This window comes from Rhinolophus sinicus, linkage group LG16 (assembly GCF_036562045.2).
Source record: "Rhinolophus sinicus isolate RSC01 linkage group LG16, ASM3656204v1, whole genome shotgun sequence".
NCBI classification, from domain to species: Eukaryota; Metazoa; Chordata; class Mammalia; order Chiroptera; family Rhinolophidae; genus Rhinolophus; species Rhinolophus sinicus.
This window is the reverse complement of record NC_133765.1, coordinates 18,742,545-18,764,543: the sequence shown is the minus strand read 5'-3', so window position 1 is coordinate 18,764,543 and position 21,999 is coordinate 18,742,545. Positions and strand designations below refer to the sequence as shown.

The 21,999-nt window shown below is 45.3% G+C and overlaps 1 protein-coding gene across 1 annotated transcript; it reads left to right on the top strand.

Annotated features, from left to right (window-relative positions):
* The first annotated feature begins 20,197 nt into the window (after window positions 1-20,197).
* Window positions 20,198-21,088, top strand: LOC109439691 (putative non-functional immunoglobulin lambda variable 5-48). The gene is made up of 2 exons (XM_019719964.2): window positions 20,198-20,243; window positions 20,348-21,088. Exons 1-2 carry the CDS (start codon window positions 20,198-20,200, stop codon window positions 20,755-20,757), a joined length of 456 nt encoding a protein of 151 aa, XP_019575523.2. The 3' UTR covers window positions 20,758-21,088.
* The last annotated feature ends 911 nt before the right edge of the window (window positions 21,089-21,999 follow it).

Here is a 21,999-nt window from a genome sequence, read left to right as displayed (position 1 = left end):
GCCAGTCTTGTGGGACTGAACCTGTAACCTGTGGAATCTGACGCTGCCTCCAGGTAGATAGTGACAGAACTGAGTCAAATCAGAGGGAGCCCAGCTGGTGTTGCAGAACTGCTTCTGGTGTGAGGTCACCTCCCCCCTCGAACTTCACACATTGAAATTGGTGTCCACACTTTAAACAGACAATATTTTGTATCTAACTTATCAAGGCACATTTGGTTATTAAGAATAGCAGAAGTTAACAAGAATCGTTCTAACATGCATTGAGCCTCTCAAGCACAGATGATGAGAAATTAAAGAATCATGCAAATGTTATCAAACAATGTATTAGCAAGGGCAGGTCTGAGATGGTGGCATTGGAAGACTCTGAGCTCACCTCTCCCAGGAACACAATGAATGTACACCTACATTGAGGACAGTTTTTCCTGAGAGACAACTGAAGGAGAATTGAACAGCTTCTGCACAACAAAGGAGAGAGAGAGACTTCATAGAGAAGGCTGGGGACTGGGAAAGCTGTGGGATCTGAGGGGACCATCCGGGATTGGAGGAGCAGGTGAGCGCCATTGTTTCCATTTCCTCTCCACCTGGAGAGCTCAGCTGGGAGCTCGACCCAGGTGCTCTGGACACTGTGTAAGGCCTCAGTGGAGGGCTCCTGGACACCCCGCTGGAAACTCACTCCCGCAAGAACAACGGGGCCCCACTGCACACACTCCTGCACCAGGCCACCTGCCCTGAGCCCACACCTGCAGGCCAGCTGGCACCCCAGGTGATGCAGTGTCTGCCCTGACCCCAACCAGCCTGTCACAGTACAGAGCACAGTATACACAGAGGTCACTTTCACACAAGTCCATGTTTTCTATTAAGGAGAGGTAACTATTTCATCTAATTCATAGTAACAAACACAGAGAGTCAAACAAAATGAGAAGACAGAGGAATATGATTCAAATGAAGAAACGAGGGAAAAAAATGACCTTCACAGGGAAGGGAGATGGAGACAGACACCCCTATAATCTGAGTGAAGCATGAAGATGTCCTGAGATGAAGGGGCCGCTACCACAGGGGTCACGTGTCCTCACCTTAAGGCAGGTGACCAGGGGACCGATCAGTGGGGAGGCAGGAGCTGTCTCTGATGGGCTCTGGTCACCGTATCACAAAGATATTTTTGTGTCTGGGCACCAGGGGGTGCAAAGGGTCCATTTCTGAATGTCTGGGGGTGGTCAGAGTTGAGACCAGCCACCTGGCACTGCCTGGTGCCCTCTGCTCAGTGCTCACAGCTGTGACCTCCCCACAGCCTGTACCCCACACAGCCCCTCCCCTGCCCACACACCTGACATCCTCAGGCAGAGAGGCCTGACCCAGGACCCAGTGAGGGATCAGAAAGCTGGGGGTCTCATTTGCATGAGTGGACCCTCCCTGTCTCAGAGTATGAAGAGGGGAAGGGAGACATTTGGGGGAAGCTCTGCTTCAGCTGTGGGGCCACAGAAGGCAGGACTCGGTGACCATCTCCACCATGGCCTGGTCCCCTCTCCTCCTCACCCTCATCGCTCACTGCACAGGTGACTGGATACGGGGACAGGGGAAGGGACCCTGGGAAGACACATGGGGCCCTGCCTCCTCCTCTTGTCTCTAGACCCAGAATCACCATCTCTGTGTCTCTCCTTCTTCTAGGATCCTGGGCCCAGTCTGTGCTGACTCAGCCGCCCTCAGTGTCTGGGGCCCTGGGACAGAGTGTCACCATCTCCTGCACTGGAAGCAGCTCCAACATCGGGGGTGGTTACTATGTGAGCTGGTACCAGCAGCTCCCAGGAAAGGCCCCCAAACTCCTCATCTATTATGATAACAAAAGACCCTCGGGGGTCCCCGACAGATTCTCTGGCTCCAAGTCTGGCAACTCAGGCACCCTGACCATCAGTGGGCTCCAGGCTGAGGACGAGGCCGATTATTACTGCCAGTCTGTTGATAACAGTTGGGGGCTCACAGTGCTCCAGGCCTGTGGGGAAGCGAGACCAAAACCTGCAGTCCCCCTGCAATGGGGCTTTTCTGAGTAAACCTCACTCCTCTGACATCAGCTCCTTCTTTTATTTGGTTTAAAAGTGAGGTCTCAAACCCACCCCAGTAAACTTTAGACAGTGTGCCCTTCTCCTCACAAGTTCTGCTCCCAACACCTGTCCTTGGTGGCCGCACATTGTCTGATTTCCTGAAATTTACCAGAAATTCCTGCTTGCTGGGACAGGCTGCCTTGGGGACAGAGACCATGAGGTGTGTGTTAGTGCCAGGGCTGCCACAACACAGTACACCGATTGGGCAGCTTAACCAACTGAATTGTATTTTTTCATGGATGTAAATTCTAGAAGCCCAAGATCAAGATCTTGGCAGGTTGGCTTCACCTGAGGTCTCTCTCCTTGGCTTACAGACGGCTTTATTCTCCCTGGGTCCCCACATGGCCTGTTCTCTGTGTGCGCTACCCCTGGTTTCTCTTCCTCTTCTTATAAAGACACCAGCCCTACTTGATTAGGGCACCACCCTCATGACCTTGGTGACTGTAATTACCACCCACCAGGTCTTATCTCCAGAGATAGTCACATGGGGGTTTGGGGTTTCAGCAGAATTTGGAGGGAACACAGTTCAGTCCATATCAAGGGTCAGGACAGACCCAGGGAGACAGATTCCCGCTGTGTCTGACTCGGGATAGTCGACTGTCCAGACGATGTGCGTCTACACCATTTATTGAACACCTACTGTGTGCCTGACTTGGGTGTCGCGGTCAGGGTACAGTGCAGAAAAGCCTGGAAGGGTCCCCATGCACAGGGAGCTGACTGTCTGAGAGATGAAATCGGTCAAATGCACCAAAATATTGTTTCCCAAGCTTATTTCCTATGTGGGGACACAGTGGCTGTGCAGCCTCGGGCATCGCATTCACACAACAAACCGTCCAGAAAGAGAGAGGCTGCCCTCCCTGACCCACGATCAGGAACCCCAGCCTTATGAGGACTGGACCAGATCACTCACAGCGTCTCCTGACACCGTCATGGTGACCTGGGAAGTGACATCAGATTGGTTTACGCACCACAGGGCTTATCCACTTGGAACTGGGGTCAGACACAGATGAGCCACAGGGCTGGGAGAGTTGGGTCTGAACAGGAGAAGAGATGATGGCAGTTTCACCAAGTAGTTGCCCATTGGGTACCTCACTGTTCCCTCCAAACTCACTGTTAGTTATGTTGGGACGTGGACTGTGGTCTCTGACATCTGCACAGGGCACACAGGCCAGGCTGCTCCCATTTCATAAACTGCAGCTCGTTCCCTGACCACGTGCATATTCCTGCAATAAATCAGTTACAGGCCAAGACACTCTCACTCCCGTTCACGGGTATTGATCTGAACTCAGGTAGTCTCAGGAGAGGTGGGAGAATGGCCTGACTTCCCAAAGGTAGTAAGGATATAAAGGAGGTTCCAGAACTAAATATCATCCACTTTCATACCATCCCTGGAACCCTCTCCTCCACCTGTCACTGACTGTCTGGTGAGGGCGAGACTCGGGGCCCAGCATGCAAATTACAACCTCTGCCCACACACGCCATATGGGGCTCCTTCTGCTCCCAAACTAAGGCAACTCTTCCCTTGGTCACCTCTGTGTCACTGCTGAGAACCTCTCACTCACAGTGTCCCAGTCACAGGGAAGGAGGTGACAGTCACCCTGACTCTGATTCTGCTGTGACTCTGCCACTTCATGACACAAGTCAATGATGTGAGCTCCATTTGAACTCTCCTGCTTTTTCCCCACCTTAGACTCTCCTTGTCAGTGTCCTACTGGAATATTTTGTCTATAATGTCATGTTATGTCCTCAGGTCTAGGGTCATTGATTTTCCCACATTCTACTGTCTCCCTTATGTTCTCATGCCCTTTCCACCAATCAGCTGATGACCCCAAACAATCATCTCCAGCCCATTGTCACAAAAAATGTGTGTGTGTGTGTGTGTGTGTGTGTGTGTGTGTCTGTGTATCTGTGTGGGTATTTCTGAAAAAACACACGTTAATCAAAGAAAGTTATAGTAACTCCTGGGAATCACTCCAGGACCCAGAAATGGAATCCTGAGTGTAAAGATCTATCCTCCGTCAAAACGGTGTAAATAAATTGGGTAGAGGAATCTGCTGATACATCCCAGGGAATAAGCTCCCAAACTGTCAGAGAATAGTTTTCAAAAAGTAACACACGTGAGTCTCGTACAAATAGAGCATGAACTTATGTCCCAGATTACATTCAATTCATCTTTTACTGAGGAGAACATTGAGATGGCAAGAAATTTCAAAGAATGTGTTTTTAAAGCATAGCGTTTTGTTTTAGTAAATGAAGGAAAGTGTCTCTGTTGGAGATAAACTGGTTCATGTTTTACAGTGTAAGAGAACTGTAAGCTTTGGGTTTACCTTCTCTTGGGACCAAAATCTACAAAATAACATGATTCCATTTATGGAAACACCCAAAGATCTGAAACACCCAAACATCTAGACTTTGGACTTTCTCCATCTCACACTTCCCGTCCAATCTTTTCTAAGGGGGACTCTGTCCTCCCTCTGTCACTTCTCACCCTCTGACACACGGCTCCTCCCTGTCTTCCTTTCCAAGAGCCTCAGTGGATCACACTCAGTGAGTCAGCGAGCTTAGTGACCTGAGTAACAAAAGCGCATCTTCTTGGACCCCGAAGCACCTGTCCGGGCAGAGTCTCCTTTCTCTGAATTCTAATCCCGTTGTTCCTGGTCAGCCACCTCTCCTGGGTCATGTGATTCATCTTTGTCTTCCTCTGTTTATGTCACTTTGTGGACTTCTCCACATCATCACCTAAACACTAGCAATCTTCATGTCATGCCCACGTCCCCTCAGCTGTCATGTTGTCCCTCACTCCTGTCCCCCTATGATCCCACCAACATCATCCCCTCGCAGACCCCTGAGGGCAGCAGCGGCCTCTCTGGTCTCCCTGCATCCAGTGTGGAAGGGGAGGAAGGGAGGCCCCTGTACGCCTCCCACCCCTGTGCTGCTTCTGCAGGGTCAGCTCCATGAGGCAGGGATGAGGGTGTCTAGCTCAGCCTGCATGCCCCTGCCAGCCACTGTGCCCAACACCAGGTGGGTGCTCAGTAAATAGTTACCATGGAGACATGCCCCTCGTACCCCAGGACACGTGGACCCGGGGCAGGATGGGGCCTGACCTGGGAGAGTCAGCTGTGCACACGCTCCTCTCTCTGCCCTCAGCCTGAGAGCTGAGGGGGCACCTGCCAGGGAGACAGCACCCTGTGAACTGGGGACACAGGAGGCCTCGTCCTCTGCATGAGAGTCTATGCAGACTAACAAATCTCTGCTTATTAATGCGGGAGGAAAAGGGGAAGTAAATTCAGTGAAAATTCGCATCATCAAAAATGAAGAAAAGTAATGAGGAAACTCAGGGTTTGAATATGTTTGTAAAAATCAGTTTCTGCCAGATAATGGATATAATTTCATCAAATGACTCTTGTGTGATTTAATCAAAGTTTTCTTAAAAAAAGAATAAGTCTTACAATAAATAATATGTCAAAGCCTGTACACTTGTCAATGCAATATTAAAAACAGCATAGGTTGTCTTTCAATTAAATTATTTTTTGAGCAACAACTATTTTATATGATATTGTAATAGCATTTAAATGACACTGTGGCATTGTCCAAATTCATTGGAAACTTACAACTTAATAAAATTTATGTTTATACACATAAAAATAATTAAGGAACATGGAGGTTCCATGATGGAAAAGACAATGTGACAAAACCCATCTACCTGCGTTACAAAAGGGTGACCCAATGTCTCTGAATGGCACAATCAAGGAGGAAGAAAGCTGCTGACTTAACCCAATTTGAAAATCAGTTGAGCCTTTATGACTAAAAGCAAAAGAAACTGAAGATAAACACTCTGCTGTCAGTGATATAGTTGAATCTCGTGAGCGTGGTGATCAACCATATTGAGGTATCTGTGCTTGGACTGGAAATGAACAATCAAGTAAATGGAGGGACATGGTAGGAGGCACGTGTCCTTCTTTAGGAATAGAAATTTATGTACTTATACAGCCAAGGGGAGGAGGCTTGAGTCGTCCACATGCTCATGCTTCAGAGTTGGAGATCGCAGAATGAATTCATGTTTAGTTTAATGGAGACAGAAAATTGCATATAGAAATATTTACATATAGTGTACATTTCTGGGATAGTTTACTCATATGTATTTTATTATTCTGTCAGCTGAGGAGAACTTAAAACAATGACACCCCATAGTAAAGAGTACGCCTTTAGCAAGATATTGGTTTCTAATAGCATCCCCCAACACAAAGATGCAATATTCTTGTTGAGTTCTCAGAACAGGGAATACATAAGATGAGCACAGAGCATCTTGCAGTGCCACAATGTAGAAGATCATTCAAAACAAACACAAACACATCAGCGTATATGGTTGTGTGGACAATACACACACACACAATGACAGGGTTTGTCTAAAACAAAATGACCCAAATTAAAAGGCTCCCCATTTGGGTGAAGCTAGAATGATTTCTACAAATAAACAGAATTATACTGGGTTATAATTCAAGATATAAAATAGATGCTCATGATTCATGCTGTTAAATAGTTGAATAAATAAATAAATGGAGAGAGAAGAACTTACTTCCTATGCAGTAGAATTTCAAGTCATATATGCAAAGCCTTCCGCTGAAGGATGTCGGGAATAATTCCCATTCACTAAGTGTGGACAAAGCCATCAAAAACCAGGAGACTCTGAGAAACTGTCAGTGGAGAGAAGCCTCAGGAGACAGGATGAGTAAATTTAACAAACCATCCTAGATGTGATCTCAGAACAGAAAAAAAAACCAAAAACATTATGTAAAAGCTAAGGAAATCTGAATAAACTTTGGTAATTGATTGCTATGGTTTTAACTGTGTCTCTAACAATTTATGTGATGAAGTCCTAAAACCCCAATACCTTAGGACATGACGTTATTTGAACATGGTTTTTTGCAGATGTAATGAATTAAGATGAGGCCAGTAAAATTTAATGTCATGTCTTATAATTCTTTGTCCTCTGACTCGGGTTGAGGTGATATTGAAGTTCATCTCAGTACTTTAAACAGAGCCTATAAACCCAACTCTCATTACCAGAGAGAATTCCAATATCACAGAACAATTTCTAGAAAGTTCTGTTGTTTCTTCTGCATCAACTCAGGCATTTACAAAATATAAGTAATAGAGAACCAATGGGGGTGAGATACCATGTCCTGTGAACGCCTTATCTTAGGAGTAGAAGAAGAAATTCTAAGTACAGGGAGGTCCCTGTCTAGTAATGGTTTATTTCTATCAACCCCCATACTGGAAACAAGTATAAAACTAGACTAATAAAAAGGAAAAGTGATTATAAATATGTCACACTGATACAAGAAGAAATAACAAATTTGTAGGCTAAATATAAAGCATTAATAAAAACCGAGAGTGAGAAGCATAAAGAGTGGATATTTTTGCTGAAAGCATTTTATTCTTGTGACTAATATAGACGTCAAATGCCAGGGCCTGTACAATGAAGGTGATGGAATATAACAGGAGACCCTCATAACAGCAGCATAAACAAAAACAACCACAAAATTAATCAAACTAAGGATAATTCATATAGATTTTTATGAGGGTTGAACCCACATGTACACTGGGAAGCTGTAGACCGTGAACTTGGTGTAGATGGGACACTGGTAATGAGACCAGACACCTGGCATAAGCAAACTCAAATGTCAGGTGACATTAATATATCTGGTAACAATAGCTCTGTGCACTAAATCCTATACTTAGCATCCTTAGATTCTGGAGGCAGCTCTAACGTGGCTCGGTCCTTCGTAAGTAATCAAACATCTTCACTCACACAGGGACCAAGCCAGATGGCATCACAAAGGCAGTGCTAACAAACAAGCAAGAAAATTTCCCCAAGACTTTATTTAAATAAAGAGCATGATACTCAAACTCATATCTGATGCTAGAAAATCCATGGCACACACCCAAGCATGAACAGTATTAGATATAAAATATATAAGACATTTTTTACGTAGTTGCAAAGTTTCTTCAGCAGATTAGCCAGAAGAATCCATTGTCATTTCATAATATTTGCACTGACCACCACAGAGCAACAGGGCTGAATACAGGGCATTTGCACGTTCCCTGGAAGAAAGCTAAAAAATTAATTAGTCAGAGAATGCAGGTAGGACTCATAGCAAATGCTCCTATGAGAGTCTTGGGCTATTGGCTATGGTTCCCGACACACTTTGGAGAGAAAGATGGAATTGAGGGGCATCCTGCACAGGACACATTGTTACACTAGCTATGGGGGGCACCATGTAAAAGGTGATACTCATAAAACTGTCTTTCCCATGCTTATATATTTTATCCTATTCAAACTCACCCTCATCAGTAAAAGTGTATAATAATTGCTGGTAGTTGTTGACTGAATTGTGTGCCCTCCACGGTTCATATGTTGAAGAGCAGACTCCTATGTGACTGTATTTGGAGATAGAGATGAAGGAGGTCTTTAAGGTTAAATGAAGTCACGGGGTCTGCACCACATGGAGAGCAGTGCTGGGCTCTGTGGTGCTTCATGTGGGACATGGAATGGGGCGGTCTCACCTGTCATGCTCTGCGGCGCTAACACCCTAAGTGGTTATTTCTGTACATTTTTCTACCTTCCATAGATAAAAACTCTTGTAGCAAAGAGAAACCATAGTAGACAAGTCTAGCACTATGAGATCACAGCGCTAGCAACCAAACATGGCTGTGTGAATAGAGACAGTGACCTGGTGAGCTGAGCTCACCAGCTGGGCTCTCAGGGCTTTGGGCCACAGAGAGAGGTGAGTCCTGTGACCAGCAGGGGGCGCTGTGGGACTGCCCAGTGGTCCTTACAGAGCTGTTCAGTGAGGACCATTCACTCAAAGGAGTCAGGGCCTGTAACCTGGGCCCTATATTCCCTGAAGTAGACCCAGCAGCTGTGTCCTCTCATGCCTGGCAGAGTCCCCTGAGCAGGGACCTTTGTGTGGTCTCAACAGGTGCCAACTCCCAGTGGGGACGGAGGAGAGTAAACCTCCATCCTTCGCTGTCTGGGGTGTGAATTCAGCTCCAGACCAGGGCTCAGGGAGGGGCTGGGCAGTCAGTGGATGGACACACATTTGCATGGACAGCCCCTCCTCTGGCAGAGGGTGGAGAAGAAAAGGAGGCCTGGGGCAGCCCAGCCCCACTGTGGGCTCAGGGCTGTGTGCACCATGGCCTGGACTCCTGTCCTCCTCGTGCTCCTCTGTCACTGCGCAGGTGGGGACAGGCGTAGGGGAGTCACTACCCTTGTTTTGTCTCTTCTCGCTCATGAAACTTTACCCTGGTCCCTGCCCCATCACCCATTTGTGTCTGTGTTTGCAGGTTCCCTCTCCCAGCCTGTGCTGACTCAGCCGCCCTCCCTCTCTGCATCTCCAGGAGCATCAGCCAGACTCACCTGCACCCTGAGCAGTGGCTTCAGTGTTGGGGGCTACCGGATATACTGGTACCAGCAGAAGCCAGGGAGCCCTCCCCGGTATCTCCTGAGTTTCTACTCAGACTCCATTAAGCACCAGGGCTCCGGGGTCCCCAGCCGCTTCTCTGGATCCAAAGACGCCTCGGCTAATGCAGGGCTTCTGCTCATCTCTGGGCTGCAGCCTGAGGACCAGGCTGACTATTACTGTAATATGTGGGATGGCAACTCTAACACTCACACAGTGTTCCAGACCCACAAGGAAGTGAGACAGAAATCTCCTCTCTGCCCTTCGAGCCTGGTGCAGTCACCCTGCTGGTGAGTCTGACCAAGTCAGGCTCAGCTGTGACTTGTGTGGTCAGATCTTCATCCAGCACCTGCTTTTCCTGGGCCGGTACTTGTTACCATGTCACATTCTTCTCTTCAGTTCAACTGTTTGATTTATTGCTCATATATTCTCACTCTGCTCATGTTTTCACAGGCAGGTATTCCCTGCTCAGAGATAAAAAGTCTCCCAATGTCGACACTTGACGAGGTCAAATCAGGTTGACTCAGGCCCTGTCCTGCTCAGGGTGGAGGAGCGAGTCAGAAAAGCTTCTGGTCTGAGCGTTACAATCTGAATTCTGTGATACAAACCAACACGCTGAAATGAAGTGTATTCTATATACTAGCAATGAAGTATCAAATAATACAAAATAAAAACAATACCATTTATAGCAATATCAGCATGAAATATTTAAGGCTAAATCTGAGAAAAATGAAAGTCTTGTACACTAAAAATTACAAAACATTGTGAGGTAATTAAATGAAACTTACATGGATATAACTAGTTTGTGGGTAGAAAAACTAAGTGAGTTTAAGATAACAATTTTTCCCAATTAAATGACAAACTCACAACAACGTCTTCGGGTAAAATGTCCTTGCAATAAAGGATGAGGTAGACAATTTCAGCAAAGAAATGGAAACTGGAAGGAAACACCTAAATGAAACAATAGCCTATGAACGACCCTTCTCTAGTTACATGAGATCTGTTTGCACCTGGGGGAGGAGAGGGGGACGGAGTAGATGTGAAGTCACAGGAACCAAATAATGGTGAGGCAGGGACAGCAGCGTTAGCCCCGGAAGAGGCACAGACCAGGTGGGGAGATGCTGCCCTGAGGGCTGACGGGCAGAGTGTGGGTGCAGCAGGCCTGGCTGGGTGACTCTGGGCGCTGAGCCTGTGCTGTACCTGAAATGTACATCTGACGTGACATGTTTGTGATTGTCACCACATCCCAATACACATCCCTGTATCCTGTCCCCAGGTAGAGGAGAATCAGGACCCTAAAGGCTTTGTATTGAAGAAGGCAGCATGTCATTTAAGGGACTCTGACTCTATTTCCAGAGCTTAGAAATGAAACCTGTATCTGTAATTCCTGGGAAGACTATCTGAAGACCCTTCTCACAAAATGGATCCCCTCCAAACCTGCCTCACTCTGTCACAGAAAGCGTGGGTGTGTCCCAGCCACACATGTGGTGTCGGTTGTCTGGTCCTGTACATCCCTGTATCCTGTCCCCAGGTAGAGGAGAATCAGGACCCTAAAGGCTCTATATTGAAGAAGGCAGCATGTCATTTAAGGGACTCTGACTCTATTTCCAGAGCTTAGAAATGAAACCTGTATCTGTAATTCCTGGGAAGACTATCTGAAGACCCTTCTCACAAAATGGATCCCCTCCAAACCTGCCTCACTCTGTCACAGAAAGCGTGGGTGTGTCCCAGCCACACATGTGGTGTCGGTTGTCTGGTCCTGTGGGTGTGGCTGTAGTGGGAAGTCATTCCTACTGGGGGAGTCTCGTCCCCGTGACCTATACGTCCTTGAAAGACAGACTCTCAGGGCCTTTGTAGCACTCAGGGCACAGAATTCCCACCCTCCAGTACTTATCATAAGTTGTTCCGCAGAACAGGACCCCGGAAGGTACCAGAAGACGAAGAGGATGATGAGGGCATGGAGGAGAGCACGAGCAGGCAGGCGGCTGGGCCTTAGCTCTGGGCCTCAGGAACGGGTGTGGATTGTCCGCATCACGTCCTGGATTCCCGTCTTCCTCACCGCCCCTGACATGAAGCCGGGAAAGGATCCTGACACTCGTGTTCATCCCTCCTGGACTCTGCCCCTCTGCCTGCTGTGTGGACCCTGCCCTGTGCTCCCAGGCCCTGCATCTCTCCCTGCTGATCCAGCCTCTCCCGGCACTGGGACCTCGGACAGACAGCAACACCGACTGTCCTGGGAGAAGCAAAAACAGGGGCTGGAATGGGGTGAGTCTGACCCATCAGCACCAGGCCTGTCTCATCAACACTCTGGACCCACTGAACGACCACATCCTCTCAGAAATGGGTCCTCTGTGTTGTCACCATGTCACCGGCAGCAGAAGCTCTTGTTTCCACTTGAGGATGAAGCTGAACATCACTGACCAGCACCGCCGAGGTTCCTGTCTCCTCCCGAGCCCCAGGCCCAGGAGATGGGATTCCCCCTCCGTGAGCGCCCAGAGCCAAGGTCAGCCGTGCAGCAATGATACTTCAGATGGATTATTTGTTCTTTCTTCTCAGAGTGTTTCCTCATATGATTAGGTGAGGACATGAGAAATCAGCTTGTAGCTCATCTCCTTAGCGTCTTCCCACCCACCCCTCACACAGTGACAGTCAGGGCTGTCTTCTCAGTTCATATTCAGATTCTGGGGATCCCGCACTTGCTCGCTCTCCCCTTTTTGCAATTTATCTCACTTGCCACTAACTTCTTTTTTGGGCTGTTTCATAAACACACGTACACAGGGATTCTCCTTTGCACGTTTAATGTCACTAGTTACCACATGTGTGTGTGCATGACCTTAACTTTTTAAAGTAAGTGACAAGATTGGAGTTCCATGGGTGTTTTTGTAATAATTGCATAAAGTGAGAGTTTATAGAAATAGGAGTTGTAGATCAGATTTTTATACGTCTGTGTAAAACTTAAATAGAAGGATGATTCAGCTGCTTTGAGGAAGGTCATTTCGATCAATAGTGTTTCAGGAAGAAAAGACTCCATATTAATGAGAAACAAATAATAACTATAATTAAAACATAGTCAAATCTTTGAGATTTGTGAACCAATAAACTTCATTTGAAAGTGTTTAAATGGGCCTTGAACAAGGCTTGTGATCTTGCTCCAACAATGTGTTTTGTCATAAATATTCCAGAACAGGCATGTTCACCTTCCCTCTCAATGTTATTACATGAAACGTCTCCGTCCACATCCCAGATGAGTACAACACATGTGTGCAGACAATGAGACGTTTACAGGAAGCAGCTACGGGAGCTTTCGGAGAATCAACGCTTTCCTCTCTTTAGAGAATAGTTGGTTTTATTTCTTTGAAGTCTTTATCCAGAAACAAGATGAGATTATTACTAATTTTGCTATAAATACTGACAACATCAGGAATGCTACCAGGTGTCTTGACAAAGCGTTTGTATCAGGGTTGTCTTGAATCTTAATCCAGAATGCTTCTGGGTGTTCCGTGGACACGAATAAGGAATTAGTTCTTTGAATGGTTTATAGAGTGTAAAAAAGTCAGGAATTTTTTTTTCATTTTTATAGAATGTCGAATCCATAAGCAATCACAAATACCTCATATCAGTATAGAACTTAGCTCTTAAATCTCTAGATGTGGTGTCATAGAATGAGCTATAAGTAAGCTTGGTGTTTTATGTTAGAAGTTTCTGTATGTGATATTATTACCCTTTCATTTCTGTTCACAAGAGTCATTAACACATAACGTCATATTAAGCTCACCAACAGTGTTGAGCAAGAGTTAGTTCAAAATAAAAATGCTAGTTATTCAAAAGATATTAGCAATTTATTAATTTATATTAGAAAAATGTAGGATGGACGTTGGATTCATAGTGCTATACATAGATTGATTCTGTAAATTCACAAATAGTGTTTTTACAGAATTTTTGTACAGATTTTTTTTAATTCTGTTATTTTTGAGAAGTGATAGGTATTGCTTCAATGCTACTTATGAGAAATTACTTAGTTGATATTTAGCTACAATATGGGTCAAATGTCAGGCAATTGATTAGGTTGCATAATAAATTTCAAAGTGTGAATTACTACATTTAAAATGTAGTTCTTTACTTTTTTGGGGTGTTGGGATAACCTCTCAAGAAGGTGATTTTAATATAGTGATGACTTTCCAAAGTCAATTGTGCTATATTGTCACCTTAAGACAGGAAACAGAGAGCCTTGAAAATGAACGGAGTGTGGAGACACCAACCACACGTGATCATGTTAATATTCCTACATTTATAACCTGTGGACATAAATGGGGCCCATAAACCACTGTTCCCATCCCCGAGGGACTAACGTGGGAGCTCTCAGAGGTGAGTCGGGGTGAAGCCCTCAGGGGTGAGGTTCTCATGGCCTCCGCGCTTCCACACAGACCTTGAGCTGACGGTACAGCAGCTGCTTCCTCCCACAGGGCAGACCCAGGGCTCCCACACATCGCCATCCTTCCCCTGACAGTGGAGCTGAGTCCAGTGCTGAGGACACAGAAATATTTTGAAGGTGTGGAGTGTAAATGGGTTCATTTTGCCTAATACACCACACAAACACACACCCATCAGTCAGGGAAGAAAAAAACAATATAGAATCCAGAAGCAGTGGACCAGGGAGCCCTTGGAATGTCTCAACCATGGTTTGGACTCGTGTCCTCCCCCGCTGTGTCCCTGCCCAGGTTCACGGAGATTTCAGAGACAGGCCTCTGGAGTCATCGGGGCTTAGGGAGGTCAGGGGATCAGTGGGGTTGGGCTCAGGTCGGTCTCACGGAGTCTCCCGTCATCTCTGAAGCCGTCCTGTGTTTTCTTCCTGGTTCCTAGTTACATAACTGGAGTAGACACGCTCAGTTACTAGCAGAATGCAGGTTTCCTGACCTCTGCAATGGGGAGAGTTAAGAAGAAAAAACCAATAGAAAACCACGAGAACTGCCCCTATCGATGAAAATAATAAACAAAAAAGCAACACCTCATTTCTGGAGGGACTGCAGAGGTAGTGGCACCATCAAGAACTTGGAGGATGTGAGACCAGTGACCCCACACGTCCCCGGTTCACTTGCCTGTCTGGGTTATGCGGGACACAGATGTCCTTGGAGGAAAATGACAGTGGGTGTCGTCAGAAGCGAACCCGGTGGTGATTCCAATTTCAGCTACTGTGCTGCATGTGTTGTTTGTTTGTTTGTTTGTATCTTTGCCTGCGCAGATTAACATGTAACCTTGTTCCTGTTTGGTAAGACAGTTGTGTATGTCACCAATTTTAAAGCAGAAATCATAAAGTAACCTTGACGAGCAAGCATGGGCACTCTTGAAACAAATGAGTAGGAGAAAAACTCAGAAATGAAATATAAATTATAAAAGTGATATATAAATTATGCAATATATAAATTATACAAACTGAAGAGGAATTATAGAAACGAGAATGGCAGTAGATGGACTATGCACATCGCTAGATGAACTGAGGAACAGGGTGACACTTCGATGGAATTTCAGGTATTGAGAGAAAATTATTGCACCTGTAGAAAAAAACTACAAACAAAGATTAGCAAAGACAGAAAAGCAATGAGTCTGGCGTTACCTGCATAATAAAGTGGAACTTTAAAAAGATTAAAATACATTTGAAAGAAAAGGGACCCTGTGCTCTGAGTTAATTCCCACCACTGTAACTACCCTCTTGAGGATGTCACCAGGGGGCGCTGTGGATCCGCTTGAGGTGAGCAAGGCCGGCAGCAAGTTCCAATTCAATGGGCTCTGAATGGTGCCCACTGGCTTGAGTTAGAGTTTGCAGCAGGTGCTTCCTCCCAAGGGACAGGCTCAGAGCTCACAGGCTCTTGACATTGAAGTTAGTCCTGGGCTGAGGACACACAGTAATTGGGGGCAGGGGTGGGACCTAAAGGGCTCAGATTTACATGAAGTGTCACTGACTCAAACACAAACCCTTCCCCAAGGAGCTGCTGGAGAGAAAAGCCATCAGAGAGTCCAGTGTCAGCTGTGGGCCCAGTGTCCTTGAAACGTCTGCACCAACCTTGGATGCCTCTCCTCCTCCCCCTCCTCACTCATTGCCCAGCTTCATGGACATTTCAGAAACCAGCCTTTGGAGGTCTTCCTTCCTCATTCCCGACATGTGTCTCTTCTCACTTCAGGCTGTGGTGACTCAGGAGCCCTCACTGACCGTGTCCCCAAGAGGGACAGTCACTCTCCCCTGTGGCTCCAGCACTGGAGCGGTCACCAATGATCACTGCCCATCCTGGTTCCAGCAGAAGTCCGGACAAGTCCCCACAACATTGGTGTCTGACATACACAGGAGAAACGTATGGAACCCTGCCCGGTTCTCAGGCTCCATCCTAGGGAGGAAAAATGCCCTGAACCACTTGGGGTCCCAGCCTGAGGACGAGGCTGAGTACTAGTGCTGGCTGGTGTGCAGTGGTGCTCAGTATAGAGGCAGGTTCTGATAGGAAACCAGGACATGAACCTGCCCTTGGCCCAGCCTGGTCTATGAATCATCATCTCACGGGCGGAAGGTCATATGATCAGAATCCTCAGCTCTCCAGGGAGTCCCAATGACAGAAAGGTGACCTCTCCCAAATGACAGTCACATCAGGGTACCCTTCAGTAAGTCTTCATGACAGCATTTGTCCAGTGCCTTTAGCAGGTACCAGTTCTTGATCTTTCAGCTGCAGCCCGCACAACCTTCCAGCTTGGTGTCTGGCTGGACTGAGAGCATTTGTGCACCAAACCTTTCTCCTTTCCCTGCGTGTTGACTTAGGTGCCTGAGTTGCAGCGGCTTCCCATTGAGCACCAAGCCCAAAAACAGACATGGAAAGGGGTCTCCTGATGTAGCTCAAGTGTGGACCTGGTCTGGGTTCCACCTTTTTCTCTATTGTCTCTGGAAATCTCATTGTGATACATGCTTATTATAATTATGTACAATTGTGTAATTGTATAATTTTAAAAACAATTATATGCTATTTAATGTTTCTTAAAATTTATATCTATACTGGAATGAACACGTAATCTTAGTTTTGAATATAAGTACTACTGCAGTTGTATAGCATTTAACAAAATATAATTTGTATGAGTAAAGTTCGATTATCACCTTATATACATAAAATCTTTTTAAAGCTAATAAACTTGTATTAAATTCAACAACTGTAAGTTCAACATGGTGGGACCATGTACCCTGCAGTGCTCAGGACGAGGGTGCCCTGGAATATGGGACTTTCAGCGCTGAAATCAGGAGCATCCAGCGTAAACAGGACGAGTGATTCACCCTGTTGTAGTTGAACGTGACTCATATGGTTCATTCCATTTCCCATTCCCGACACCTATGCATAGGAACGCTCCCGTCAGCCCACTGTATCCAAGCTGAATTGCCTAATTTAGGGGCTAATCTCCCAAACTCAGCATAACTAAAATGGTCTTTCATTGTCTGCTATTAAAGTTTAGTATTTTACATGGTTTTTAACCAACTCTGTTTTCTTTGTGGGTTTCAACTAATTTTCTTTGTTTTAGACTTTATTCTTAATAGTCTTTGAACCTCATTTTTATATGAAAATAAAAACATTACATATTTTAGACCATTATTGAAGAAAATAATATGTTATAAATACCAGGATTAACAAGCTCATGTGAAGAAAACTATCTGACATCTGAAATGGTGCCAAATAGCTTATATCTCAGATCTCAGTGTCCTTCATTTGGGGATGGCACACCTAACCAATGCAATATTTTACAGTATTAAAAACAACGTGTGGAAGTCATTTATGGAAAGATCTCTAAATATATGGTTATGAGAAAAGTATCATACACAAAATTGGGTACAGAAGCTGCAGTTTTTGTAAAATAAAAAGTATACAAAATATATTATAGTGTTGGCTTATGTACGAGAAAACCAGGGATGGATTCAACAAACAAACCTAAACATATGCATGCAGTACATACATACACACAGCAAACACACATACATATGCATGTAATCACATGCATGCAGTACATACACACACACATATACGCATATAATCACATGCATGCAGTACATATATACACACATGCAAACACACATACATATGCATATAATCACGTGCAAGCAGTGCATACATACACACATGCAAACACACATACATACGCATATAATCACATGCATGCAGTACATACATACACAAAGACAACACATGCATGCATGCATACACATGCAAACATTCACACATATACACATGCATACAATACACAAAACATATACATACACACATACGCATACATTCAATCAAATCAAAGGACATGAAACCTGGTTAGACTCAATATTTTTATTCCATACCTTTTTGAAGATCATTAGATTTTGAAGCATAATTTTGAAGAAACTATTCAAATTGTGGTGAATTTTCTTACTTTTAAAGACTTTCCTAAAGTGACTTAGTGTTTGCACTGAGAATACAGGAATCAATGAAAAAGAGACAGGAGCCTCCTGGAAGAGATTATATCGTGAGTTATTATTACTATCTCTTTGGAAACAAAAGTACCCAAACAAACTTAAGTAAAAAGGACATTCATTGGAAGGATACTGATTTTTGCCCATGGAAAATCAATGTGAGTGTTGAAGGTGCCATATGGGTGCCAAGGGAACAGCATTGCAGGCTAGGGAACAGCATGTGCAGAGTTTCCATTCTGGAGCTGGAAGAATCTGACGCAGTTGAGGCAAAGCGAGGTTGATGGAGAAAGTGGGAGCAGGTGAGCAGGAAGAGGGAGGCAGAGAGTTACACAGTTTGTTCTAAATTGGACATGAAATGTGGCAGCGCCTAAAAGCAGCTATTGAGTGGAAGTGTTCTGAGTGCCAAGACTATGTTGTGTCCATATTTTATTAAGGGAAACACTCCCCACGGCCACCCGAGAGGTGTGAAGTGAGGTGGCAGAGATTTGGCAAGTGAGAGCAGACACTCCACGGGAAGAGGGGGTCAGAGTACAGAGAAGCAAAGACTCTGCTCCAGAATTAATTCAACTCAGCGATGCATGTATATTATCATCATCATAATTAATATATTCTTATTATTTTTACTGTTTACCTTCAATTTGTGAAAGACCAGAATGCTCCCTTCTGAAATGCTTCTTTTTAACTCAATTTAGGTTTTGTAAGCTGCTACTTATGTAATTTATAAATAAATGTTTATAATAAGGAAAAACTCAGAAACATACAAACATTAGAGAATAGAAGTGAACAACTGTATCCATTATCTAATTATAAGAATTATAAATATATGAGCAATCTTGATTTTTTATTCCACTCCCATGCATATATAGTAGATTATACATTTCTAAAAAATATAATATGTCTTTCTAAGCAATCCAACACACAAATGTAACTCAAATAATTTTCCAGTTCTATTGAAGTATAGTTTTTGATTGATGTACAATTAATATATACCATTATGTTATTTTAGATGTACAACATAATGACGTGATATTTGTATACATTGAGAAATGATAACAATGAGTCTACTTAATATCTGTCACCTTACATAGGTATATTTATTTTTCTTTTGTAATGACAACTTTTCAGATTTACACCGCGGCAAATTTCAATAATGCAATACAGTATATTATTAACTGTAGGCATCGTGCTGTATATCACATAACCATGAGTTATTTCTTTCATAATGAAAGTCTGTATCTTTTGACGCCCTTCATCCATTTTTCCCACCCCCCACACCCCACCTCTGGGGAACAGCAATCTCTTCTCTGTATCTATGTGCTGGTTTTTTTGTTTGATTTTTGCACATTTTTGTTTTGTTTAGTTGGTTTTATTTTAATGCCACTTATAAGTGAGATCACACATTATTTGCCTTCCTCTGTCTGACTTATTTCACTTAACAGATTGACCTCAAAATCTATTCATTTTTCTATGGCTGAATTATGTATATGTGTATATATATATGACACCTTCTTTATCCATTCAACCACTGATGACCACTTAGGTTGTTTCAGTATCTTTGCTATAGTAAATAATGTTGTCATAAATCTGTGGCTATGTATATCTTTTTCAGTTGGTATTTTCCTTTCTTTACTTAAATGCCCCAAAGTGGAATTGCTCAGGTATACGGTGGGTTTATTTTTAGAAATCAGACCATGGATGTGTGGATACACAGTGACCTAGTGAGCTGCAGAAACCAGCTGGGCTCCCTGTCTTTGGGCCATGGAGAGGTGTGTGCCCTGTGACCAGCAGGGGGCGCTGTGGGAACTGTCCTGTGGCCACTACACAGTTGCTCAGTGAGGACCATTCACTCACAAGCCTGGGCCTGGGGGCTGGGCCCTGAGCTCCCTGATGAGGACTCAGCAGCTGTGTCCTCTCTCTCGTGGCAGAGTCCCCTGAGCACAGACCTTCCTGTGGTCTCAGCAGGTGCTTCCCCCCAGGGCTCTCCCATGGGTGATACCAACCTCCATCCTCCTCAGTGTGGGCTGTGAGCTGAGCTCCAGCACCAAGGGCTCAGGGAGGGGCTGGGCAGTCAGTGGATGGACACACATTTGCATGGACAGCCCCTCCTCTGGCAGAGGGTGGAGAAGAAAAGGAGGCCTGGGGCAGCCCAGCCCCACTGTGGGCTCAGGGCTGTGTGCACCATGGCCTGGACTCCTGTCCTCCTCGTGCTCCTCTCTCACTGCACAGGTGGGGACATGCATAGGGGAGTCACTACCCTTGTTTTGTCTCTTCTTGTGCATGAAACTTTACCCTGGTCCCTGCCCCATCTCCCATTATGTCTGTGTTTGCAGGTTCCCTCTCCCAGCCTGTGCTGACTCAGCCGCCCTCCCTCTCTGCATCTCCGGGAGCATCAGCCAGACTCACCTGCACCCTGAGCAGTGGCTTCAATGTTGGCAGCTATACCATATACTGGTACCAGCAGAAGCCAGGGAGCCCTCCCAGGTTTCTCCTGTACTACTACTCAGACTCAGAGAAACACCAGGGCTCCGGGGTCCCCAGCCGCTTCTCTGGATCCAAAGACACCTCGGCCAATGCAGGGCTTCTGCTCATCGCTGGGCTGCAGCCTGAGGACGAGGCTGACTATTACTGTAAAATATGGGATGACAACTCTAAGACTGACACAGTGTTCCAGACCCACAAGGAAGTGAGACAGAAACCTCCTCTCCGCCCTCCAGGCCTGGTGCAGTCACCCTGCTGGTGAGTCTGACCAAGTCAGGCTCAGCTGTGACTTGTGTGGTCAGATCTTCATCCAGAACCTGCTTTTCCTGGGCCGGTACTTGTTACCATGTCACATCCTTCTCTGCAGTTCAACTGTTAGATTGATTTATTGCTCACATAGTCTCACTTTGCTGATGTTTTCACAGACGATCTTCCCTGGTCAGAGATGAAAAAAATCTCCCAATGTCGACATTTGACGAGGTCAAATCAGGTTGATTCAGGCCCTGTTCATCTCAGGGTGGAGGAGTGAGTCAGATAAGCTTCAGGTCTGAGCGTTGCAATCTGAATTCTGTGATACAAACCAACATGCTGAAATGAAGTGTATTCTATATACCAGCAATGAAGTATCCAAATGTAAAAAATAGAAACAACATCGTTTATGGGGTGACTGGTTAGCTCAGTTGGTTAGGACGTGGTGCTAATAACACCAAGATTGCCAGTTCGATCCACACATGCTCCACTGTGAGCTGTGACCCCAAAAAAACAGCAAACAAACAAACAACAAACAAAAATACACCATATAAAAAAGCTATATCTTTTTAAGAACATCAGCATGAAATATTTCAGTATAAATCTGAGAAAAATGAAAGACTTGTACACTAAAATGTACAAAACATTATGAGGGAATTAAATGAAACTTACATGGATAAAACTAGTTTGTGGGTTGAAAAACCCAGTGAGGTTAAGATAATGATTTTTCCCAGACTGAGTGACAAACTCACTGCAATGTATTTGGGTAAAATGTCCTTGCAATGAAAGATTTGGAGGGCAATTTCAGCAAAGAAATGGAAGCTGGAAGGAAACACCTAAATGAAACAATAGCCTATGAAGGATCCTTCTCTAGTTCCTCGAGACCTGCTTGTACCTGGGGGAGGGGAGGGGAAGGAAGTAGATGTGAAGTCACAGGAACCCAATCAAGGTGAAGCAGGGACAGCAGCGTTAGCCCCGGAAGAGGCACAGACTAGGTGGGGTGACGCTGCCCTGAGGGCTGACGGGCAGAGTGTGGGTGCAGCAGGCCTGGGCTGGGTGTCACTGGGCGCTGAGCCTGTGCTGTACCTGAAATGTGCATCTGGGGTGACATGTTTATGATTGTCACCTCATCCCAGTGAAGGCCCCAGTGACCTGTCCCCAGGTGGAGGAGAATGAGGACCCTAAAGTCTCTATATTGAAGAGAGCAGCACGTGATTTCAGGGACTCTCGCCGTCACTCTATTTCCAGGGCTTAG